At 35.4% G+C, this 23,481-nt stretch overlaps 1 protein-coding gene across 2 annotated transcripts; it reads left to right on the top strand.

Annotated features, from left to right (window-relative positions):
- Positions 1-1,979: 1,979 nt before the first annotated feature.
- On the top strand, positions 1,980-22,806 carry si:ch211-213d14.1 (POU class 2 homeobox associating-factor 2). Of its 2 annotated transcripts, none has more exons than XM_056243150.1 (5): positions 1,980-2,094; positions 14,435-14,535; positions 19,696-19,729; positions 19,845-20,146; positions 22,251-22,806. In XM_056243150.1, exons 1-5 carry the CDS (start codon positions 2,046-2,048, stop codon positions 22,635-22,637), a joined length of 873 nt encoding a protein of 290 aa, XP_056099125.1. In that variant the 5' UTR covers positions 1,980-2,045; the 3' UTR covers positions 22,638-22,806. The 2 variants fall into 2 exon arrangements, with proteins under 2 accessions (XP_056099125.1, XP_056099126.1); XM_056243151.1 differs by lacking the exon at positions 1,980-2,094 and adding an exon at positions 13,276-13,448.
- Positions 22,807-23,481: the final 675 nt, after the last annotated feature.

Below are 23,481 nucleotides of genomic sequence, written 5' to 3'. Positions count from 1 at the left end.
GAGTGTAACTCTACACACTTGCTTTTGTTTTCAGTAATGTGCAACCTGTACATATCTGTTCACATCTAAAGAAAAAAAAAAAGAGTTTGGGGGTTTCATGAGCCTTTAATACATGCCAGACATGATTATGCTAATTATCCCCGCCGCCACTCACAGGAGCTCTGCAGAGATTCACTCGGCCAACTGCGGTACAGGGGCGATTCTAGGATTTTCATTTTTGGGGGAGGGGGGGAGGGGGGGGGGGGGGGGGATTAGGGACGCTCCGATCAGGATTTTTGCAGCCGATACCGATGCCGATTTCTTGTCATGGTGATCGGCCGATACCGATCCCGATGCTTAATAGGCCTTAATATAAGACAATGATAAATACAAACAAAATGGAGCAGTCTGATGCTGCCCACAGGCTTAAATTAAACATTGTCCAATAGTAAACTTTGGAGGACAACATAAACATTTAATCACCTAAAATAGAGAAAGACGCGCAAGCTCGCTTACCTCTCGGCCGTCGTGCGCGTGCGCGGTTAGGAACGCACCGTTAGGAGCTCAACACATCTGTCTCGCATGCACGCTCGCTATAGATTACAGGATATTTTAACTCATTTTCTGGTAAAACTAGTAGATCACGAATGGCTCAACTGGTAGATCTATAGATAGACTTATCTTTCAGGCATTTGACCGACCGGGTTGACACTTCAGCGTGAGAAATCGGGGGTGTGGCGTGAGAGCGTGAGAATTGGCTCAATTGCGTGAGTCTCACGCTGAATGCGTGAGAGTTGGCAGCCCTGCCACAGTGACCATGGCAGTGACAGACCCCAGACCAATGAGGCTCAGATGAACACACACACCCTGTCCTCTGTTTCTGACGTGCGCTCTGTCGGTTTCATGTTTTAAAGAGAACTGAAGCAATCACAAATTAATGCTACAGTTAATCACAAATTTTTAGGGGGGCTGGGCAGAAGTTTAGGGGGGCTGAAGGCTTTTTACAACGTCGGACACATAACGGTATAGGCTAAACAAAGTAATTAATATGATTAGCCTTTTGCTTGACTATGTTCAAACAGCTCCACAAACCATGTTACCATTCGCCATCTCTGAGTCAGCTACCTTCAATCACCAGAAACGCTTTGAACAACGCAAAACGTCAGTGGAGAAAAGCATAGTTCATTATAACATCATAATACACAGACACCCACTATATAATCGAGCCGATTTTTCGTATCAACAGAAAAATATACCAGGATAACCTGGCTTCTCTTGAGACTCCCCTGCTTTGCAGCATATATGATAAAGCCCGCCAGCACGTTGACGTGATTGGTTACAAGGTAGTTTGTGACGTCAGAAACACCAGCGATTTCAAACTGCGTTTTAAGACCGTCTTTAGATCACTGCCTTTTTAAAGAGAAAATACTCAGAAATGGTGTTGACTGTAGACATGAATTTCCACATGGTTTGTCTTAAAGCATATTAAAAACACCACATAAACAACATTAAATACTTGATTTTTACCATAGGGGGACTTTAACTTTCTTGTCCTCAGTCCTATTCTTCTGGAGTCCAGAATGGCACGACAGCTGAAAGGTTTGTTTGGGTTGCGCCCTATACTGTACAGGCGTGAGTTTGTATTTCCTTCTGCCTGAGGCTTATTCATTTCACTTTTGTTGTAAAAGGGCTTTTACATTTGACAAAAATATAACTTGTTTTTAAATTTTATTAAAAAACATACAAGCAAGTCCAGCTCAGGTGAGAAAAAGTATCGTGAAACTAACATAGGCCTAACACATTACTTTCCATAAAAAGTGACACAATAGTTACTTTTTTAGGGAGTAACGCAATATTGTGATGCATTACCAGTAACTTTCCCCAACACTGAACATAATCATACAGACATCATCCTCCAGGATGCGCATCTTCATAAAATCATATAGAAGTGCACATTAAATAATAACAGGTTTTTTACCCTCTGAAAATTATGATGTTATGTGCAAGTATGATGTTAATTGTGAAATATTGCATCATGGCTTCAGTTCAGGAGGGAGACAGTGAAGATGGCTTACCATCAGCCAATGCTGGCAGGCAGACCAATGCTGATGAAAGGTAAGAGCGTTGAGTTTCCCATTATAACTCTGGTTAATCCAAGGAAAAAGGAGTATGGAAAATCAATTGAATTAGAGAACCTCTCCACATGCCACAGCAAGTTTGTGTCACAAGTTCAATATCAATTTTTTTTTTGATTTCAGGTAAAATAGACAATACTATTTCTTATACCCAATCTGTGATCCAAAAAGTGGGTAAATTACAGAATAAATTGCTTTCATAATTCAAGCACCTATGGCAGTGTCTTGCATCAGTGGACTGCATCATGTATTTAACAGATTATAAATCAACCATTGTTTATATTCTGTTTATACTTGTGCAGATGATATGACTCTATAAAGATGTGCTGGCCTCAGTAAAGTTAACCACCGTCTTTGTGGCCAGATTAGTCTTTTGGTGGAAAAATTGTTTGGAATTACTTCTGCAAACCTTGTGGCAATAACTTTAACAGCTCAATATGTTTAATTAATTTTCAAGCTGTTGTTATCTGTAAGTATGGCTTTCTCATTGAGCAACAGCCTTTACGATTTACAACACTGTCCATGTGTCTTAAAGAGACAGTGTCAAATTTGCATTAAATATTCTGTACAATTCACATTGTACAACCCCCCCCCCCCTCCCCCCGCCACCACACACACACACCAAATTATTGTCTGTGTAATTTTTTCACAGCTCTGAACCTGTATGTACAAATTTTCAGACATTATGCTATTCTAAATCTGCCAGAAGGAAAGATTTACTAAACACCTCAAGAATAAGACTCAGCTTTGCAAAAATCCTATTAAATAATTCTTTTTGCACCGACTTCTGGAAAATCCTGATGATGATTTTGGCTTTACTATGATCACACAATAAAAATGGTTTATAAGCTCAGCTCCTTTCTGTGTTGATAAAGTCATTACTTTATTAAATTCCATTAATGAGAATTATTCTTCTAAAACCCTTATTTGAATTGTACTCTTTCACATGTATTGTTCATATGTTTGTTTTATAGGTAACCTAACATGCACTATATGTGCATGTGACCAGGCAAGATACTTTTAAACTTTACAGTTTAAGTTTAAGTGTTTATATATTTACTTACATTATATATACAGTACATTGCAGTGATTAGCATGGTGATTTCCATTTGTTTTTTGTTTTTTTCAGAATTTGAACCTGAGACAAAAGGGAAAGGTCAGGCTTTGATCAGGTTTTAATTATTTGCTCTTGTCCTGGTATTTATATTCCCTTGAGTAGGTACAGATCTTCTGTGTTTATGTGCTTTTCTTTTTATCCGCATTACATTTTGACAAATGTGTTCTATTTAAACAACTACCAAAAGGTTACCTCAGGCTTAGTTCCGCTCTTTATCCACAAAACATTCAAATATCACATGTTCATTATTATGAAACATAAAAGATTTATAACAAAGACATTCAAATTTAATCAATTTAATCCATTTTTAACCTATTTTACAGTGGATAGCAATAATATGCTTCACATTTGCGTCACTCTGTCCAATAAAATATGTGCTTGGTGCCTTATGAACAACACACAAATGAAATAAACGCATAAACCAGCAGGATCCCTCTTATTTAGCAGGTCTAATTGAAAACGTGTGTATTAAAACACATTATAGAGTAATTTGATATTACATTTTTTTCTAATAAAGACATTCTCTCACACTTCATGAAGTTTAAAACACTCCTAGTACTTTGTTTTTCTATTGCTAAAATTCCATTTGTAATTAATTTCACAACTTGTTATTGTTTTATTTTGAGAACAAGGAAATGTTGCACGGTCATTATTTACGCAGTAAACTTTGTAATGAAAGATTCCTGCATATTCTGAAATATTCGAAAACCTGTACATCCGTACACAAATATATGATATGAGACAGTGCATGAATCATGATATTTAGAAAGTTTGTAATGCTAAGGATGTTTTTAATCTCTAGTGCAAGTAAAGATTAAACCAAAATTTTGCATTCCAAATGGTCGCCTATGACAGTTCAATATATATTTTGATGATTTAAAAAAAAAAGGATTTCTCAAGCATCACAATGTCCTAATTCTTCGTTCACATTCATTTAACTGTAATTTTACACATGGCTGTGATGTGTAAGAAACTACTGGGAATTGTTGAGATATTGCATAATGGACATGTAGCTACTTATATAGGAAGTTCATTTTCATCTTTCAAATTTCAGTCTGGATTAAAATGTCATATATTTGATCAGCTGCAATGAAACAATGTCTGAAAATGTGTGCACTTTCAAGCATATTTATTCCACTGCAGTGATGTAGCAATGGAAAACCCAACATGATACCAGTAAAAACCCCTGTGACACCTGTGACATTTTCCAGTAGCCATTTTTTAATCCAACACGTGCTGCACATATGCAGCACATCGTCTCCTGAAGGCTGTGAGTAATTGCATATAATTCACTGGAATAAAGAGCAAGAAACACCATGCGCCTCACATCCATCATGCTGAAGTTATAACGTATCCCTAAAAACAGACTTCTGTTGGTTCGATCAAAACAAAAAGAGGAGAAATTGAAAAATAGACATATTTGATGCGTGTTGGGTTTAGAACAAAGGAGAAAATGAATGTTATAGACAGACATGTCCAGATTTTTGGATACAACTGCCATTCAATTAAGTGTTGTGCAAGTTGATAGTTCAGGAAAGATATTAGATGTAAGAAAAATCAACAAATATTTTGATCACATGTTTCACACAAGATACAGCAAAGGTTAGATGCGTTATTCTGCATTCAAAAATGGCTAGCTTATCAAATCGCATATAAAATGAATAACTTTTTTTTATTGTTTTGCTTTTTCAACATCACCTGCCCTCTCGCAGGCCTGCATTTTGTGGGCTGAATTTCAAACAACTGAAATACACTTTCATTTGGCATAACTCATTTTTATTATAGCATGGATAATTTCATAAGCAACTGAGAAGAAAGTCATTTATCTGATCAATACAGTGCTGAAATCAGCCTGTTGTTTACCCTAACAATTTTATTTCTGTCGTTTCACTTAGGTGTGGAAGGACTGGAAAAAGCAAAAGTTACAGTTTTTTTTAATGCATGCAATAAAACTTTACGTTCTCTTAAAGCAGGATAAACTGTGCCACGAAATTATATAGATTCCTTTCTTTGGAAAATAACATATTTTTTCCTTGAATAATGTGGAGATATCACAAACTAAGCCTGATAAATGGCCATGGATAACAGTCAATGTTCAGGTCATGCCCCCTGCAGGACGTAAGTATTGGTCTTAATCAAACCGAAAGACATGATCCTACTGTTACTTTAGGCTTCTAAGAGCTGGAAATAAGTTACATATGGAAAGCTAGTATTGGTGGAAAAGTTGAAAACCTGTTATACATCATGTGAAACAGAACTGGTGTAATTTGATTGATAATGTAAAAATTTTTAGACATTTACAATATGGTTTTAAATCAAAATCTTCATAGAGCAAACACACAGTGGCCCTTAATCGTAATTGAAGTCTATTGAAGTCTGTTACACACACACACACACACACACACACACACACACACACGTTATGGGGAAACCTGTATGTGGAGAGTAGCTAATTAACTCCATATAGGCCTATAGTTGAATGAAACTTCTGTCATTTACACACCTTCAAGTTGTTCCAAACCTGTATGAATTTCTAAAATATATTATTTTGTGTTCAGCACACGAAAGAAATTCATACAGGTTTTGGAAAAAACGTGTTTACGTGTTTCAGACAGACCGTACATTTTTTTGTCAGGGACTTTTTCTGTATGTGACATATTTATGGCAATTTTTAAGTCATTCATGCACTCATTTAACTGAAAACACTGATTCATTCAGGAACGAGACAGCAGTCTCAGAAGCTTAAAGTTGCTGTTGGAACGATTTTCATTGGCGAAACAAAATAGACAAACACAATAGCCTACTCTATCTAAAATGTAAGTTACTCAATATTAACTTATTTTTTTTGAATTTTAGGCTACCGTTGTACAAGCCCACTCGTGCTGTTTTTGTTTACCTGTGGCGTCGCGCCTATAGCCCACAGCGGTTTTTGATTTTCTGAACAACAGCACCCTTGTTCTTGTGATATTGATGAATTTACACACTAACAGCCTCTAGACATGTTTAAGCCACAACATTTACAGGTAGGCTACATATAGAAACATTATAAAACACGCAATTTTCATAATGTAGCAAGTTTCTCTCATGATACAATGCATGAAAACATTTTTTGAATTACTTTTCAAACTATTGAGTCATTGAAGAGAACTAGCCTATAACCACTTGATTGAAATAATAAGTGCAAATATAACTCGAGATATACAGTAGGCTAAGTAAGATCTAAACGCACCCTGAAGGCTATTACTGCAAGGCTCTTTACACAGAGTGCTGGAAAATTCCTTTGAGTGAGCCAAGAGAATGTTCCTGTGATAAAACGAGCCACTGCTCAGGGTGACAGAGCGAATAAATGATTCTAGATCATTTCCCTGCAATCTACAGAGATCAAACAAACTGTTTAATGAGATGCATAACCACAAACTTCAGCACACATTTATCTTTACACATACACAATGAGATAAGACTGTTATAGATATAGGAGTGTGTCTCCTTTTATAGATACATGCATGTGAGAATTTGTGTGTGTGTTTCTAAAAAAAAAAAAAGCCCATATATGACCCTTTTTAAACACACTACAGTCAAAAGTGGAAAAAATAAGATTTGTTTTTCTTTTCAGCGCATCACAGGAATATATTAAAAATTTTAAAAAATATATTCAAGACAAGTCAGCTCTGGAGAAAACAGTGATGTTATCATCCAGCTCAGTTCAGTTCCGTCAGATCAATGTTGAATATTCAAAGAGAAAACAGTTAATTTAGTTATGCTGTGTTTTTTTCTTCTTTTTTTACTACTTTTTGATCACATATGAAGCCTTGGTGAGCACAGGTAGGCTCACCAAATAATAATAAAAAAAATTAAAAGGAAGATGATAAATGAAAGTAGGCCTAATTTTTTAGCCTTTGAAGCAAAAACGCCGAGGATTAGGTATGCCCGGGTAATCATTAAAACATCGCGATCTCATTCCTAAATTACCGTACAACGATTCGCTTGCGTCTTTGACAAAATCACACCGGAACATTCAAATATTCGACCTGACGCTGATCCAGAGAGAGCAGTTAGACTATCATACAGTAGCTACTAGGTATAGGCCTAGGTATGAAACAGCTTCACAAACAGTCATTTCAAACACACAGTAGGCCTATCATTATTTCAGTCTTGCAAATATTCATATTATCACAGAAGTAGGCTACTGGTATAAGTTTATAGTTCGGATATAAACACTAATCTATGGTAGCGATAAAATAGAGTAGGCTACTAGGCTAAATCACCATTTGAAAGTATCATGGTGCTTCAAATAACGATTGTATTGATTACATCTTTACGCCACCAGGTGGCGACAAGTGACTGTTAAAAAATGTAGGCCTGTTTGTAATTTAATCATTCATTCAAGAGATTCGTTCATAAACGCTGATTCATTCATTCAAGAGATTCGTTCATAAACGCTGATTCATTCATTCAAGAGATTCGTTCATAAACGCTGATTCATTCAATACTGAAAGTGTATTTATGAGTCATTAAATCATTCATTCAAACCGAGTTTTTTTTACTTTTATTTTACTTAGACTGCAGGAATTACCATTTTGCCAGAACCTCTTGTAAATTAGGTTATTTTGTTTAGTTGTTGTTCAGAATTGTGGGAGAATTGTGATCTCTGTTTGAAACAAACAAACAAACAAAAATGTGATTCTCAATTTATCCAGAACCGTGCAGCTCTAGGTTATCTTAAGATAGCCGTAGTGCTTTTATCTGTTCTCAATAAGACATTTGTTATTCCGCTTAAACCCCATTATATATTTGCAACTTTATTTTAAATGAAAAATGTATGTAAATAAGTCTCCACTGCATGGTACCCTTTTCATTCAAGAGTTAAAAGTGAGAAACGTTTTTAAACGTAGTTTCTATCATTGCCCACTAGAGGAAAGTATTGATCACAAATTTAATCACAGAAATTGGTTGTGTGCAAGTGAGGTTCATGTGTCCAGTATTTACCATAGACAGTAAAGGTATTTACATATTGTAGCACACATTGACAGATTTTTAAAGGTATGACAACACCTGTTGAATTGCGATTTTTTTTTATCTCTTTGAATCCAATCACTCATTTATGTTACTATTGCAAAAATAAAGATTGAGATTTGCTTTGCTTTGCATGATTATAATTCCATGCAGATACAGATAGTTTACATTCCAAAACTAGTGAACATACTAAGAGCATTTGCTTATGGATTTTTGACAGTATTTCAATATTTAAGTTATATATATATATATATTTTTTTTTTAAGTTACACATTTTTCAGACAGATAACCCACCAGATTATTAGAATTAGGCTACATCATTCAGAGATGGGAGTAAGTCACACATGTTCAAGTCACAAGTAAGTCTCAAGTCCTTACCATCAAGTCTCAAGCAAGTCTAAGTCGCAGGTACACACAACCAAGTCAAGTCAAGTCAGTGGTTCACTTCAAGCAAGTCAAGTCGAGTCCTGCTAAGGGTCAAGTCAAGTCGAAGTCAAGTTACAATACCAAACAGAAAAAAAGTAGAGTTTATATTGGCCTCAACCTTATTTATTTTTCCCTCAGAAATGATTACTTTTCTTATACATTTATATCGTAATATTAATATAATTTATTATAGGATGGATGTATTTATGATGATCAACATTTGGAATTATTATTATTATAATAACAATTATACGAAAAATGTTGAAGATAAATCATTTGAAGCTAAATTCACAAGTGTGATGCATTAATTATATTGGTTTTATAGTAAATGCCATATGTTTAACTTTGCTTATATATTTTTTTTATGGAATATCACCGGCAGACATTAACTCTCCCATTAAGAGCCAATATGTGACCCCTTAAATAGATTTCCAGGGGCATTTTTTTATGTTCTAACAATTTTTTTTCTAACCATGCATTTATACTGCAATTACAACACCATATATAATGTTATGAGATTAATGATTTAAATATAATCATTTTAATATAGAGAAAATTAGATGCTAAAAAATAATAAATTATATATATTTTTAATTATGAAATTAAAACCGCCAATAGGTGGCGCCAAATCACCGTCTTAATGTACGAGTCATAGAAGCATTCATTCAATTGATTCGTTCAAAACGGTAGATTCACTAAGCCACTCTTTGTTTACTGAACTGTTTACTGTTTTGTTACTGAACTGAACTAAAGATCATATGTTATAAATATAAAAATAACTCATAGCCTATTAGGGCCATTTTTTCCACCACATCTTGAATTTTGGGTGCATGCCTATGAATTCTGCTGGCATTTTAGCCCCCATTTTAATCTATTGACAGCCTTAAGCTTTATTTGAAAACATAATTTTGTATAAAGAGGCATGCTGTTTTGACCACTGTTCTCTCTAGCTTAAACGTTAGTCAAATTTACTAAAGATCATATGTTATAAATATAAAAATAACTCATAGCCTATTAGGGCCATTTTTTCCACCACATCTTGAATTTTGGGTGCATGCCTATGAATTCTGCTGGCATTTTAGCCCCCATTTTAATCTATTGACAGCCTTAAGCTTTATTTGAAAACATAATTTTGTATAAAGAGGCATGCTGTTTTGACCACTGTTCTCTCTAGCTTAAACGTTAGTCAAATTAACTATAACGAACAGATTAAACAAGCTATAGCTTAGCCTACTTTTAGACGTGGTGAATGAAGTTCGAGGTTGTGATGGTCGTGTCCGATATCCCTTGCCAGTTATTATGCGTACAGCAAATCTTCTTGTAGGAATATGGTCAATTTCTAGTGTTTATATCCAAAAAGAAACGATGCTGGGAGATGTTTTTGTATTTAGCGCGCTCACCGCGATGTAGGCCTATGTTTTTCCTGTGCTTGTGCAGCGTCACGCAATCGCGCAGAATCTGATGACTGCGTCAATGGTTCCGTTGCTTTCATTTTGTTCATCAATTGATGTTGCGATGATTTATATAAAAAAATTATATAAAGTCATTCTCGAGTCATACAGTTCAAGTCAAGTCAAGTCTCGAGTCATTGGATCTCAAGTCAAAGTTATAGGTCGAGTCATTTTCTTAATAGTCAAGCAAGTTTCAAGTCCTTAAATTTGCTCATGTGACTCGAGTCCCCCATCTCTGACATCATTTAAAAAAGAAAGAGAAAGTTCAAAACACTGCAATCCCTTATAAAACCTTTATATAAAACCCTTATATAAAAAAAAAGTTAATAGCGAAAAGTCAGGATCCCTCACCTAGTGAGCAAATTTCTCTCCCTGGGAGTCAAAATCTTAAAGGGGTCATATAATGCCATTTTTGTACAAGCTAGTATGATTCTTTAGGGTCTAAATTAAAAGTTTGTAATATACTTTAATTAAAAATTCTCATTAGTATTGTAAGAAAACACTTATTTTACTTGGTCAAAAACAGCTCTGTTTTCAGCACGCCGTTTCAGTGCATATGACTTTAAATGATAATGAGCTTTGCTCACCCCGCCCCTCTGTTCTGTGCGTGCCGTACACCGTTTGTAACACAATAACACAATAACCATAACGCGTTGTTCAGTATAAACGTGGGATTATGAATTATATTGAGAACATCATACATAGAAAACATGCCGTAATGTACCCTAAGTGTAAACCTTAGACGCATTCATTGTGAAGCGTGCAGCTAGCGATTTGCAAAGATTAATATAAATATTAATATAAAGTTTAATAAAACGTTACACTCACTTCAGTTGTTCTAGAGGTTCAGCAGGAACACGAATAGCTGGTACCGATCCTTTTTTCATGAGCAGCTTCTTAGCAAAACCAGCTTTATACTGACCCTCGTTTATAAAGCAGTCTGGTGAGAAATGATTCGCGCAAACATGAAAGCATTGACGTTGCTTGTGGGGAATATTCCCTTCGAAAACAAACTCAGCCACTGCGTCTTCAGCGGTTCGGATTTAGGAACAATAAAATGACTGCTGTGTTCGTTATTACACCCAAGAACAGAACACCACAATCGCTTAGACGCCATTCTGCTCATAGACAGTGCTCCAGCATATCAACAATGACCGCGCCGGTCCGCGCAGACTATGATTGACAGCTCGCTCACGAGCGAGGGCGGGTCTGTGTCGAAACGATGCTGTCAATCAACAATCGTGGGAGGGGCTTCCGAGCATGTGACGTCACAAAATCGAACGGCTCAATTTGAGGCAGGGGAAAACATATAAGGAGATTAAAACAAAAACACTGGATGGATTTTTATCATTTTATGATGGTTGTGTACAGGCACTCCCAACACACATTTCAGTACAATCAACTTGTAAAAGTGCATGTACCATTATATGACCCCTTTAAAACAAAAGATCAAATCTATCCCAGTATCCAAAAGTAATTGACCTGGCCTTTCATTGGAATTCATCAGATTTGCATTCTTTCTATATTTAACAAGTCATAAAAAAGTCGTTGTTAGTCAAAAACTGCCTTACATTGTGAAATTTCACGTTTTTAGCTGTGACAACTTTATGTTATTTCATGCAAGTCCACATTCATACGCGTTAATTATTAAGAGTTACATTGGAGTTTGATGCCCTGCTGCCATTAAAGTTCTTGTAAGTAATTTGTTGAACTGTTTTGAGTGAGTGTCCCAAAAAAATCAAGTGATTTTTAGCATGTTTTAGCATATAGGCTACATGTACCCTTAGTAATTACTCTGTCTTTTGAGTTTTTCATGGGTTTTCATGTTCAGTTCAGTGGTTGGCACTTACCAAAGTGAGCACAATTGATGTCACAAAGATTGGTGACTTGTCAGCTGATATGATTCCCTATAACCTTTTGCACTAGATTATGTGTGAGTGCCAAGTTAGAGCAGTGTGGAATGCTTATAGTGGCGCAAGATTAATGGAGTGAAATTTAGGCCTATGTGACTGATATCATATCGATCTTTTTTTTACTCATTCACATGTTCTTACTTACTCATTCACATGTTCCACAATTTTTAAGTGCATACAAAAAAAAAATCTAAAATAGCCTTGAGTCACTTTAAACTGTAAATGTGTGCCATATACCATATTTCAATAGAAGTAGAGAGAAATATATATATATATATATAGGCCTATATATAGTATATATATATATATATATATATATATACGGGCAAAATTTATTTATATTTAAATAGGCAAATACTTAAGAGTCTGTGACTGGATAAGTGATTATTATGTTACAATACAAGATTTTTGACTAAAAATTGATGCACCTCTTGATAATAAATGTTGTGATGTCATTTCCATCAAGAGGTGGATCAATTTTTGGTCAAGATCTTGTATTGACAATGCAAGACTCAAGCACTCTGTAAAGTCTCCTCCAGCACATCCCAAAGACTTTTTAAGAGTCTTTTTAAGAGATTTAAGATCTGGACTCAGAGGTGCTTATTCATCTTTGAAAATTATTTTTCATGCTCCCTCCCAACCATCCTTTCACAATTTGAGCCTGATGAAGTTAGCGTAAGAGATGGAAGGATATCCACCCAGGTAGAAACAGGAAGAAGTGTGCATTTTGGAAGTCATGGGTCACTTATTATAGAAAGATCCGAGACACTAATTCTTGTTTTGGCAGTTACACGGCCCCAACAACCCAAAATAAATTGCATGAAACTCCAGGGCCTTTGAATTCAGTGTGTGTAGACATAAGGCTTCACCAAAGAGTGCCCTAATTCTGAAACATTGTACATCTATAAGTATTAAGCCATCTATCTATAAATCTGAATTCGTCCATATAGTGGTTTTAATTAATTTTATAATGTTAGTGCTGTAAGTACAACACTGCTGGTAAAACTTGAATGATGATATAATGCTAAGCAAAGGTGTACGAGATTCACACCACGCATACTTGACTTTCATGGCTATAAAAAACACCAAATGACCAGCAAAGGTTAGTCTTGACATTACCAATGATGATGGCGTGTCATTCGTGCTCGTTTCTCGCTAATCTAGAAAGTTGATGCAAATGCTGGAAAACGTCCTGCCAGTTATTTGCATGCAAACAAATGTGTGAGGATCATTTCAAAAGCTGACTTCTGATCAGCATCTATAGTATAGTTCACTAAAGCGGAGTTGGATTGCGTGTCTTTGGTATAATGGTCAAATTCAGCTGGAGTTTGGGAGTAGACACAGTTGTTTCACTGGGATAGAAAGAGTATATCTCCTGCCACTCACAGCTGAGGTATCTGCATCATGGAAACTGGTAAGTATAAATTGACCTGTTATTGGTGATTAAAAACTCTGTAGCTTGAGCTAAATTTTTGCCATGCTGTTTAATCTTTAAGCTAAGATTAATCTTGGAATGGTTGAACTGTATTATTTAATATTTAACTCTAATGTTAACCGGTCTGATTACGAAATGACAAGAAATCTTCATAATGGACGAGACTCAGTGTACTTTGAGCCTGTTTAAAATCACTGTTGATGCTGCAAAAATGGGATAAATGTGATATTTCAAACACAACCGCTTTCGATGCTTAAATACCAGCAGAACTTCAGAGCTCCTCAAATTCATTCACGAAGCTGGGGTCTTTTACATAACGCTACAATGATTTTTGCATGTAATTTCCTATCATGGACATTTTAAATTGCAAATACGTGCTTCCCAGGAATCCTCTTTTTTTTTTTTTTTAGGAAATAAACTTTAAACTTTAGTTCATATGTCGGTATATAACTTGGCACTTGCACAGATACTCTACATGCAAATGGTTAGTGAGACATATCAGGCTGACATTTTGAGTCACAAAAGCAGATTTGACATAAACATAAAATGATAATCACCCCCTGATGATGTTTCAACAGGACAGAGTTAGTGTTTGTAAACTGGCCAATTTGCATTGACCAAAACCAAAGATAATTTCCATGCCAGTTATATAGATGCGCGCCATAAAACTGACTAGAGATACTGTACCTGGTCATAAATGAAGCTGCAAATGAGAAATAATGATGTAAACGATGTAATAAATGTGCAATTATTAAACAAATCTTAGCGTCTGAATATCAACAGTTTTATATTCAATGCATGCTGTATTTGTGATTTGTGTGCAACTGATTTCATCTGATATAGACATTCATTTATGGTATGTTTGTATTAATATTGTACATAAACTGAATAACATCAGCCATCCAGAGTTAATCAGCACACATTTTAAAGTACTTTTCCTTGTACTTTACACTATTGTTTTGCAGAATGCTCAAAAAGAGTGTATCAGGGAGTCCGGGTCAAGCACACAGTGAAAGATCTGCTGGCAGAAAAGAGGTCACGGGAGACGAGCGGGCCACGCTACACGGTAATTCCACCGCTTAATCTTACCTGGTCAATACCCTCAACTGAAATATACCCCGCCCTGTCATTCACAATGCTTCCTTTCACTCCATTCACCCTGCCACTCTGCTCTTCTTTCACATATGCAAACAGTCAGTTTAAAACAGTTGGTATTTTCTCTGCCCCGCCACTTTATTTGCTCATTGGCTTATCTTTTTATTCTAATGATGAACCTACAGCCTCTGATATACAAGCCGTCGGAGTCTTGTCCTTTTCTCACACGGGTGGGATGAAGCAAAGCCCGTTAGTGAATACCTGCACATAAGCGGCAAACAATAGCAGCAGTGCTGATGGTCATGAGCTCCTGAGGTTTGGGAGTAAATCATCCTTTTGCTGCTGTAGTATGGCTATGCAAAGTCAAACACTCGCACACCTGCTCTACTGTATTGTTCCTCCTGCAGACCACAGACAAGTCGCCTGTTGTCACTCTAGACAAGCTCAAATCAGACTTGCAGACATCTGGCTGCACAAGAGGGAAAGCTTTTCTCCGTGTCTATGGCACACTAAGCTCGCTTTTGTTTGAATAAGTAGTGTATAATGTTTTCTGTCTCATCAATGTTCAGAGCTAATAATATTAAAAGTAAAAAAAAAAAATGAAATTTTACACAAACATTTATATTCAATTATAATGTGTAATACCTAAAGAACATAAGCATTGGGAAAATAAAATGAACCTTTCTAAAAATGTATATATTAATATATGCAATTACAATTTAAAACTACAAATTACATACAAGAAATTAAAAGTAGTAAAATGAAATACATTTGTAATCGAAATTATTCCACCCCCATTGCGAATCAGGTTTATTGGCAAAATTTACAGACATTCAGCTGTTTGCAGTGAACAAATCAAACAAAAGAAATTGAAATAGCTCAACACAAAAAATATTTTAAGTGGTTTCCCCAAATTCAACTGAAAATGCAACTTTGAATGATTTCTGCTGTCTCAAAATTATGCAACCCCTTCATAGCAACCATCTTTAGTACTTAGTAGAAGACCCTTTTGGTGTTATGACCTTCTGCAAACAAGATGTATAACCAGACAGAAGCTTCTGGCAGCGTTTCTGAGGAATCTTAGCCTCTTCCTCGTTCAGTAATATTTTTGGGTTTGCGTGCTGCAACTGCTTTCTTCAAATCCCACCATAGATTTTCTATGGGGTTCAAGTCAGGTGAATGTGATGGCCACTGTAGAATTTTCCAGGACTTCTTCTGCAACCAAACCTTGGTGGAATTTTAAGTATGCTTGGGATCATTGTCTTGTTGAAAGGTCCATTGACAGCTTCAGCTTCCTCACTGACGGCATGACGTTTTCTCCTAGGATTTCCTGATATACAAAATGAATCCATCTTGCCTTCCACACGCTGCAGGTTTCCAGTTCCAGAGGATGCAAAGCAGGCCCAGAGCATCACCGAGCCCCACCATGCTCAACTGTAGGCAGAGTGTTCTTTTCAACATATGCTTCATTCTTCCTCCTCCAGACATACCGCTGATCCATAGGGCTGAAAAGTTCCATGAAAATAGAATCCCAAAACTTCTGTGGCTTATTTATATGATTTTGTGCTTTTGGGTCAGTAGTGGTGTACGTCTTGGAGTTCTGGCATGCATTTATTACGCGCCTTACTGTGCAAGCTGAAACCTTAGTGCCTGTTGCCACCAAGTCTTACTGCAGGTCTCTCGAGGGTTTTTCTGATCCTGTCTTCTCAGAAATCTGGTTGCAGCCGTTGATAGCTTCCCTTTTCTGCCTCGTCCAGGTAGTGTAACCACTGTTAACCAACTTTAACTTTGAACTTGCGAACTATGCTTCAAACGGTGTCTCTCGGAACATTTAGTGCCTTCGCTATCTTATCCTGTTCCTTGTTTGTGAAGGGCGAAGATATCTTCTTTTAACATTTTGTTCCGTTCTTTTAACTTAACCATATTTCTAAGATTCAGTCAAACGTGACACTCAACAAACCTAACCAGCTCAGATATTTCATGTGTTCTAGCTCAAGCACACCTGATCCAACTAATGAAGCCCTTGATAAGTTGCATCACGTGTGCTTGAGACAACACCTGTTTTGCAGATTTGTGTTGTTGTGAGGGATTTTATTCAGGGGGTTGAATCATTTTGAGACAGCAGTAGTCATTAAAAGTTGAATTTTCAGTTGAATTTGGGAAAACCACTTGAAACATTTGTTGTGTTAAGCTATTTCAATTTCTTTTGTTTTATTTGTTCATTGCCAACAGCTGAAAGTTTGTAAATATTTCCAATAAACCTGATTTGCAATGGGGGTTGAATAATTTCGATTACAAATGTATTCTAAACATTAACATAAATGCAAATTATATTTGTCTGTGTTTGTGTGTGCCATTTAATCAAAATATTGTACTGTTAAGAATGTTTAATATATATATTAGGTTAAGAATATATAAAAAAAATGTTTATGTATAAAATAAGTATTAAAATGAAATATCCTTAACATTAATGTATATATATATACACAATTCCAATTTACAACTACAACATTTTTTATATTCTTATGTTAGTGTGTAATTTAATTGAAAAATTCTAATGTTAAGAATATTCCATTTTTAATACTTTTAAATATATATATTATATTTCCCACAACATTTTCCTAAATAAATAATCCCATTAGCTTAGAAGAATTACAGAAAATCAGTGTCATTTTCTCATATGAGTTTTTTTTTTACAGTTGTGACTTCAGATTTCCCTGTGTGACTTATTATTGGTTCTTTCAGTCTAGACTGGCAATTAATCATTTATTATATGTAACAGCTGAAAAGTAACTATGTTTTCAATGCATAAAAAAGTGTATGTAGGTGTCAATCATTGTGATCCCACAGGGACACGACTGAGACCAAACACATAATACAATGGCTGAGCAGGGGGAGGGTTGCACAGGTGAATCGAAGCATGTCGAGGCCACACAGAACAAAAATTGCTTTATAATAAGCTTACTTCTGTATCTATGGCCTTTTATATAGGGTAGAAGAGCCATCTGCAGACTTCAGCAAACACTGTCCACAGAAGTCATGTTCAAACACAGGACCAAAACAATACAGACACTTGCCAAAGGTTCAAGAGGAACAATAGTAAACTACTACTCTTGTATAATCTTTGCTTTAAAAAAAAGTTGAAATAATAAAAGTGGCATTAAGAGAATAACAAAACTTTTAAAGTGAGAGCTGATATTACAGAATGGCAAAAAATATTTGAAAAAAAGTTAGGCATTACAGTTTTTCTCTGTCGCTTTGGTACATTTCTCGAATCATCCTCGAAATGTGCAAAACAGTAAGTGCATTTCAATTAGATACCAATTCATACAAATAGCAAAACACCAGGATTACCTGCAAAAGCCAGTCTCTTGCTCAAAATCCTTAGTTCATCTCTCAAAAGTAAATATCTGTGTCAATGAACATGTCAGTGCCCTCAGAATGACAAGTCCTTGTGTCATTGTGTATGGCTTAGTCATGTTGTCAATATAACAGTGTTCTGATGTAAACTATATATAACAGGGATGTTCTGATGTAAACTATAGATAAAGTTTTGATGACAATTATTGAAGGTTACACACTTTAGTGTGTGTGGGAGTTTGATTGCAAGAGACTGGACAAGATTCACATTTACGCTTTTACTGTTTGTACTGTAATTTGTTGACAGACCATGTCATTGCAATACAGAAAAGAAAGAAAGCACTGCATAGCACAAAGAAAACAAAAAACAAAAGTAGAAATGTGAACATCGGACAATCTCCTTTAAGAAAAAACTGTGCATGGATATTATGACAACTTGTTCAACCATTTTGCATGTAAAGACTTATGCTATGAACTAATGCCTAAATGTTGTGGGGGGTGAGACTATTCAACAGAGACCCATTATAATACATTTTGATCAACATGACATAAGCAATTGATAATGTAGGAAACAGCAGAGAATTTTATGTAATCATTTGCATGGATGTACCAAAGCATATGCAACTTGTTTAAAGAAATGAGAAACTGCTTTTTTGATGTGCACAAGTGACACAATAAAAATACAGACAGACAGACAGACAGACATATATATATATATATATATATATATATATATATATATATATAGATAGATAGATAGATAGATAGATAGATAGATAGATAGATAGATAGATAGATAGATAGATAGATAGATAGATAGATAGATAGATATCACTTTGAGACATTCAAATGAATGTCAACTTTTTTAATGTCAGTAAAATGGCATTTTGTTTCTAGCAACAATAAGCAATACAATCATCTAGGCAGCAATTCAAAAGCAAAGTCATAATACATTTGAGACAGAGAAAGTTAAGCTTTATGTGGGAAGAAAAGGTGTTTGCATGGTATTGAACTTCATTTTACTGTATCCCACTCGTGTACAGTAGAGCTATTTCATTGCTTGTCGGCTCAAGGGCCACAAACCACCAACCCCCCTCACTTCCACCCACTCCAGCGTGGTTTATCTCGAGGCTGGATCAGGTGCAGTGCTACAGCCTTGGAACTCTTCAACAGCCTCATTTCCATACCATGCCTTCAAAGAGGCACTGAGGCGTAGGTCATTCACATAGGAAAGTCTTGGAACGAGCACATGACATTCAAATGCTAGCCTCAAAATTTGCTTGCCCTCCAGCCTGCGCTGCCTTGATATCAGCTCATTTATTCTAGCATTATGCAAACGAAAAAGAGTGTGCGTCTGTCTGTATTGCCTCACCAATAGCTCTCAATTACAAAAGTGTATGTTACAAATCTCTAGGTCCCACTGTCCTTTTGGAAGTAGAATAATTGAACCTTAACTGGACTCTTCCTCTACCCTTACAAAACTAGGCTGCAAGAGAAAGTGAGATATACAACACTTTTTTTTTTTTTTGAAAGGCTGTGCTGATGAACATAATTGTGTTTTTGATTTTGGTTATTCATCAGATCAGATTGTTTATTTTGAACACTTGCATTATAGTGAGAAATCTCTCTAAGATTTGGGGGGCAGTTTAATTAGATGTATGCAAATATTTTGTGCTTTAGCTTGTCATGTGCCATTAATACTAGATTGCGTTAGTCAAACGAGGTGATCACAGAAAACTGATGATTAATGGGAATCATTCTTTTGTTCTAGGGTGTATCCTCTCCTCCGTTAGTTCAAATGACTGGTGAGTCTCCAATTCAAAATTCAGAAATGTGCAATGCCATTTCTAGATACTGTAAATAATGTATCAGTCATGATTTATTATCATGTATTAATCAAAATTGTTGTGGTCTGTTCAGGTTCTCACATGCTTCCAAGTTACTACGGCATGAGAAGACCTTTCATTTCAGACACAGAGTTTTGTTCCTCAATGAAACCATTTTCTACTGATGTCTACCCCTCATCGCTAACGGGAAAGTCTCTGTCATGCGACACCGGATGCGTGTCTGGTTATTCCTCTCTCATAGACAGCTACTACCCGGAGTCTTTTGGAGACTACCGCAGCACACCTTTCTCCAGCGGAGGAAGTGCAATATTCTCGCCATCTGCATTGTCTTCTTTACTCCCTCCTTACTCCAGTGACCCTTCACATTATTTGCTGGTAAGATCAGGCACATCGAGCAAGAAGGCACAGTCAGAAAAGATGTTTGTGATGTTTAAGTGTATAAATCAGTCATATGTCCATCTGCCCATGTTGTATAGGGGGAAAGGTCTATGCTGCTTTGTGTTGGAAATATTCAGTAGTTCAGCTATTTTTAAGCTACTATATATAGGTCATATCTTTCTGAAATGATGTAAATGTTATGGGCATATGGGCCAGAGTTCAAATGAATCAATACTTTAAATAACATGGTTGCAGGCTGTTTCCTATACCACAATTGCTTTGAAAACAAAACAAAACAAAACAGTATTAAAATATTTATATAACACATTTTTAAACCATTTTAATATTATTTCATATTATATTTTCTATACTCCTCTATATTAAATTATATTTAAATTAAATAATAAACTGATATTAAAAAAAGATTTTAGGAACATATAAATATAATATGTTTTGTTTTTTACGGGCATATGGGACAATGTTTAAATGAATCAGTAAATTAAATAACATGTTTGCTGTTTCATACAAGTAGTATGAGCTTTCAAAAATTGGTAACACTTTATTTTGATGGTCCCTTTTGAACATTATGTTGACAATAAGCAACTTTGCAACTACATGTCAACTTATTCTAACCCTAACCCCACCAGTCGACTAAATCTTTACTTACACTCTAATGAGAGTTAGTGGACGTGTAGATGCAACGTTACTTATAGTCAACAGAATGTGTTAAAGAGACCATCAAAATAAAGTAACCAAAAAATTAAACAATTGCATAATAAAAAAAATTATTTTGTCATTTAAATTTTTATATTGGCTAGTTACATTTTCTATATTTTTCTATTTTTATTTAAATATATTATATATATTAATTTATTTCCCCTGAAAACTTAAATTAAACATATTAAAATTAGTAGAAAAACCATTTCATCCAAGTATTATAGCCTAGGTTTTTATAGGGCAAATAAGAAGAAATGTTTTTGTAATTTAATTTCATTTCATTGGCACAGTTCAAATGTCAAATTCAAATCAATAAATTGAATAACAAGTTTGCAGACAATACATGTTTTTTTATATAATTAAATATATATTTTTATATTTATATTTAATTATTCTAAAAAACTACTACCTGCAAACTTGATATACTTTATATACTTTTATATATTTTTATGAAATTTAAATTATGAATTTAAATTAGAAATAACACACTTTTCCTGACAATTTAATTCTGAAGTATTAGATAAGTCAAAATGCTGGGTAGTACTTATTACTTATTAATAATACTTATTGTAATTAATGGGGTTATTATTCTGATTTCCATTAATTAGATATACATTTCAGACAGCTTTCCTTTCAATAAAACCTATAGGTTATTTGAGGGAAATCATATTTGCATTCATAGTATTGCTATTATGACGTATCTTCAATGAAAATAGGGGAAGGGGGACGCGGTCTTCTTACCGGGGCCATCTTACCCCTCTTTTAATATTTCACATTTTGTGCTTTAACAACTAAATTAGCAAATGTTTCTATTTGTTTCCTATAACACATGCACATTCTAAACTTATATCTAAATATGTTAAAATGTTCAATTAAATACACATTGTTCTTAAGAGGGGCATCTTCCCCCCATCTTCCTTAATTTTTTTGGAAAAAGAAAACAATATTTATATAGGTTTATTCTGGCCTTGACAACATCATACTGGCTTTTTTGTTTTGTTTTACTCTTTGTGCCATTCTTTTGCATATACTGTACATTGCAATATACATTAAAACTATTGTCTGTTGTCTCTCCCACTTTCTGCATTCATCTGGTTTTAAAGGATATTGGCTTTAGAGGAGGTTCAGTCAATTTGTAAATTTAGTGTCTTGTCATTTGAGAATGTTCTTAAAGGGATAATTCACCCAAAAATTAAAATTCTGTCATCATTTACTCATCCTCAAGTTGTTCCAAACCTGTATGAATGGGCCCATCAACTGTTTGGTTACCAACATTATTTTAGAACGGGTTTAGAACAACTTGACAACTTGGTGAGTAAATGATGACAGAACTTTCATTTTTGTGTGAACTAGGGTAATGAGTTTTTGCTTCTGTCGACTGCAGAGGGACTCTTGGGAGCCCACGGGGACCGAGGTGGTGGAGGGTTTGTGTGGAGATGGTCTGGCTCCCATGCCCCTATCTACACCCAGTTCTCTGGTCAACCCTGAGACCGCCAGCCCGACCCAGTTCCGCTCATCTTCCCGCATGACGTCTTCACAGTCATACTCTCTCCATTCACTAGAAGAAGTCAATTATCACTCCTCGTTTCAATCCTCGTCTGGCAGTTTTGCTCCCCCTTCTTTCTTGACTGAGCCTGCGACCAAACTAGTGCCAGTTCTACCATCAGAAGATACAGAAAGTGCCCCTTCAGCCTTGAGTGACAGTCTGGTATGGGGGAAAGAGGACACTGGTAGCACTTGGGCACAGTATGAGGTCAGGAGGACGTTCTGAGATTGAACTGTGTAAGGAAGTAAAGGCTTAAAGCCTAGCAGATCAACACCTCTTCAAAACACAAGTAAGGCAATTAGCACTAAAATCTTTGTGTCAGTTTTACTTACCAGAGCTAAGGCTTAACATTGGGGAACAAAAATGACTACATTGTATCTTTATGTTTTATTTGTATTGTATTTGAATGTTCTAGTCATCGCAAGTTATATTGACTCAGCAGGATAATTAGGATAATAATCAGTATGAGACTGCATGTAGGCTATATCAGAATTTTTATTTCTATGGCACATTACGTGATTGTGAGTCTATTTAAATGTATATTATCAGCAAAAATTTAAGTGTTAAAATATTTATAGTTGATGTGTAATATCTAGCTAGTCCTATTTCTCTTCTTGTGACTGTTTCATTTAAAAGACTGTTGTGAAAATTGTATCTAAGGTAAATAAACTAGAATTACAAAAAAAAGCCTTTTTGTGACTCAACAGCGCAATGGAATTCAAGGGTCAGATGCAGTTTTGCATTTGAGGGAAAATCAAGCGCCTAATGTGAACACAACAGAAACAACTTTACATGCAATGAAAACGCAAACCCTTTATTAAAAACAACAATTAAAACAAAACCAGTTTTTAGTTATCCTATGAATAAGACATACAGTACCAGTCAAAAGTTTGGAAACTTTACTATATTTCACGAGTTCACACTTACATGTAATTAAATAGAGTCAAGGTTTATGCATATTTGGCAAACCCAGAGTTCTCCCCCCAGTTTTGATATTAGAACTAGTATTAGAACTAGAAGAGAGGAGATGGGGTGATGATAAACGGTCACTGAACAGAAGTCTGCTGTA

This window comes from Rhinichthys klamathensis, unplaced genomic scaffold (genome assembly GCF_029890125.1).
Source record: "Rhinichthys klamathensis goyatoka isolate OS25496 unplaced genomic scaffold, OSU_Roscu_1.1 h1tg000781l_1, whole genome shotgun sequence".
Classification (NCBI taxonomy): Eukaryota; Metazoa; Chordata; class Actinopteri; order Cypriniformes; family Leuciscidae; genus Rhinichthys; species Rhinichthys klamathensis.
This window is presented reverse-complemented; position numbering and strand designations above follow the sequence as displayed.

Excerpts from the sequence above, each read along its gene's own strand:
- si:ch211-213d14.1 (XM_056243150.1), top strand. The coding sequence starts at position 2,046 with ATGGCTTACCATCAGCCAATGCTGGCAGGCAGACCAATGCTGATGAAA. Across the intron at positions 2,095-14,434 it reads CAGACCAATGCTGATGAAAG|AATGCTCAAAAAGAGTGTAT; the intron begins GTAAGAGCGTTG and ends ATTGTTTTGCAG. Across the intron at positions 20,147-22,250 it reads ACCCTTCACATTATTTGCTG|AGGGACTCTTGGGAGCCCAC; the intron begins GTAAGATCAGGC and ends TGTCGACTGCAG.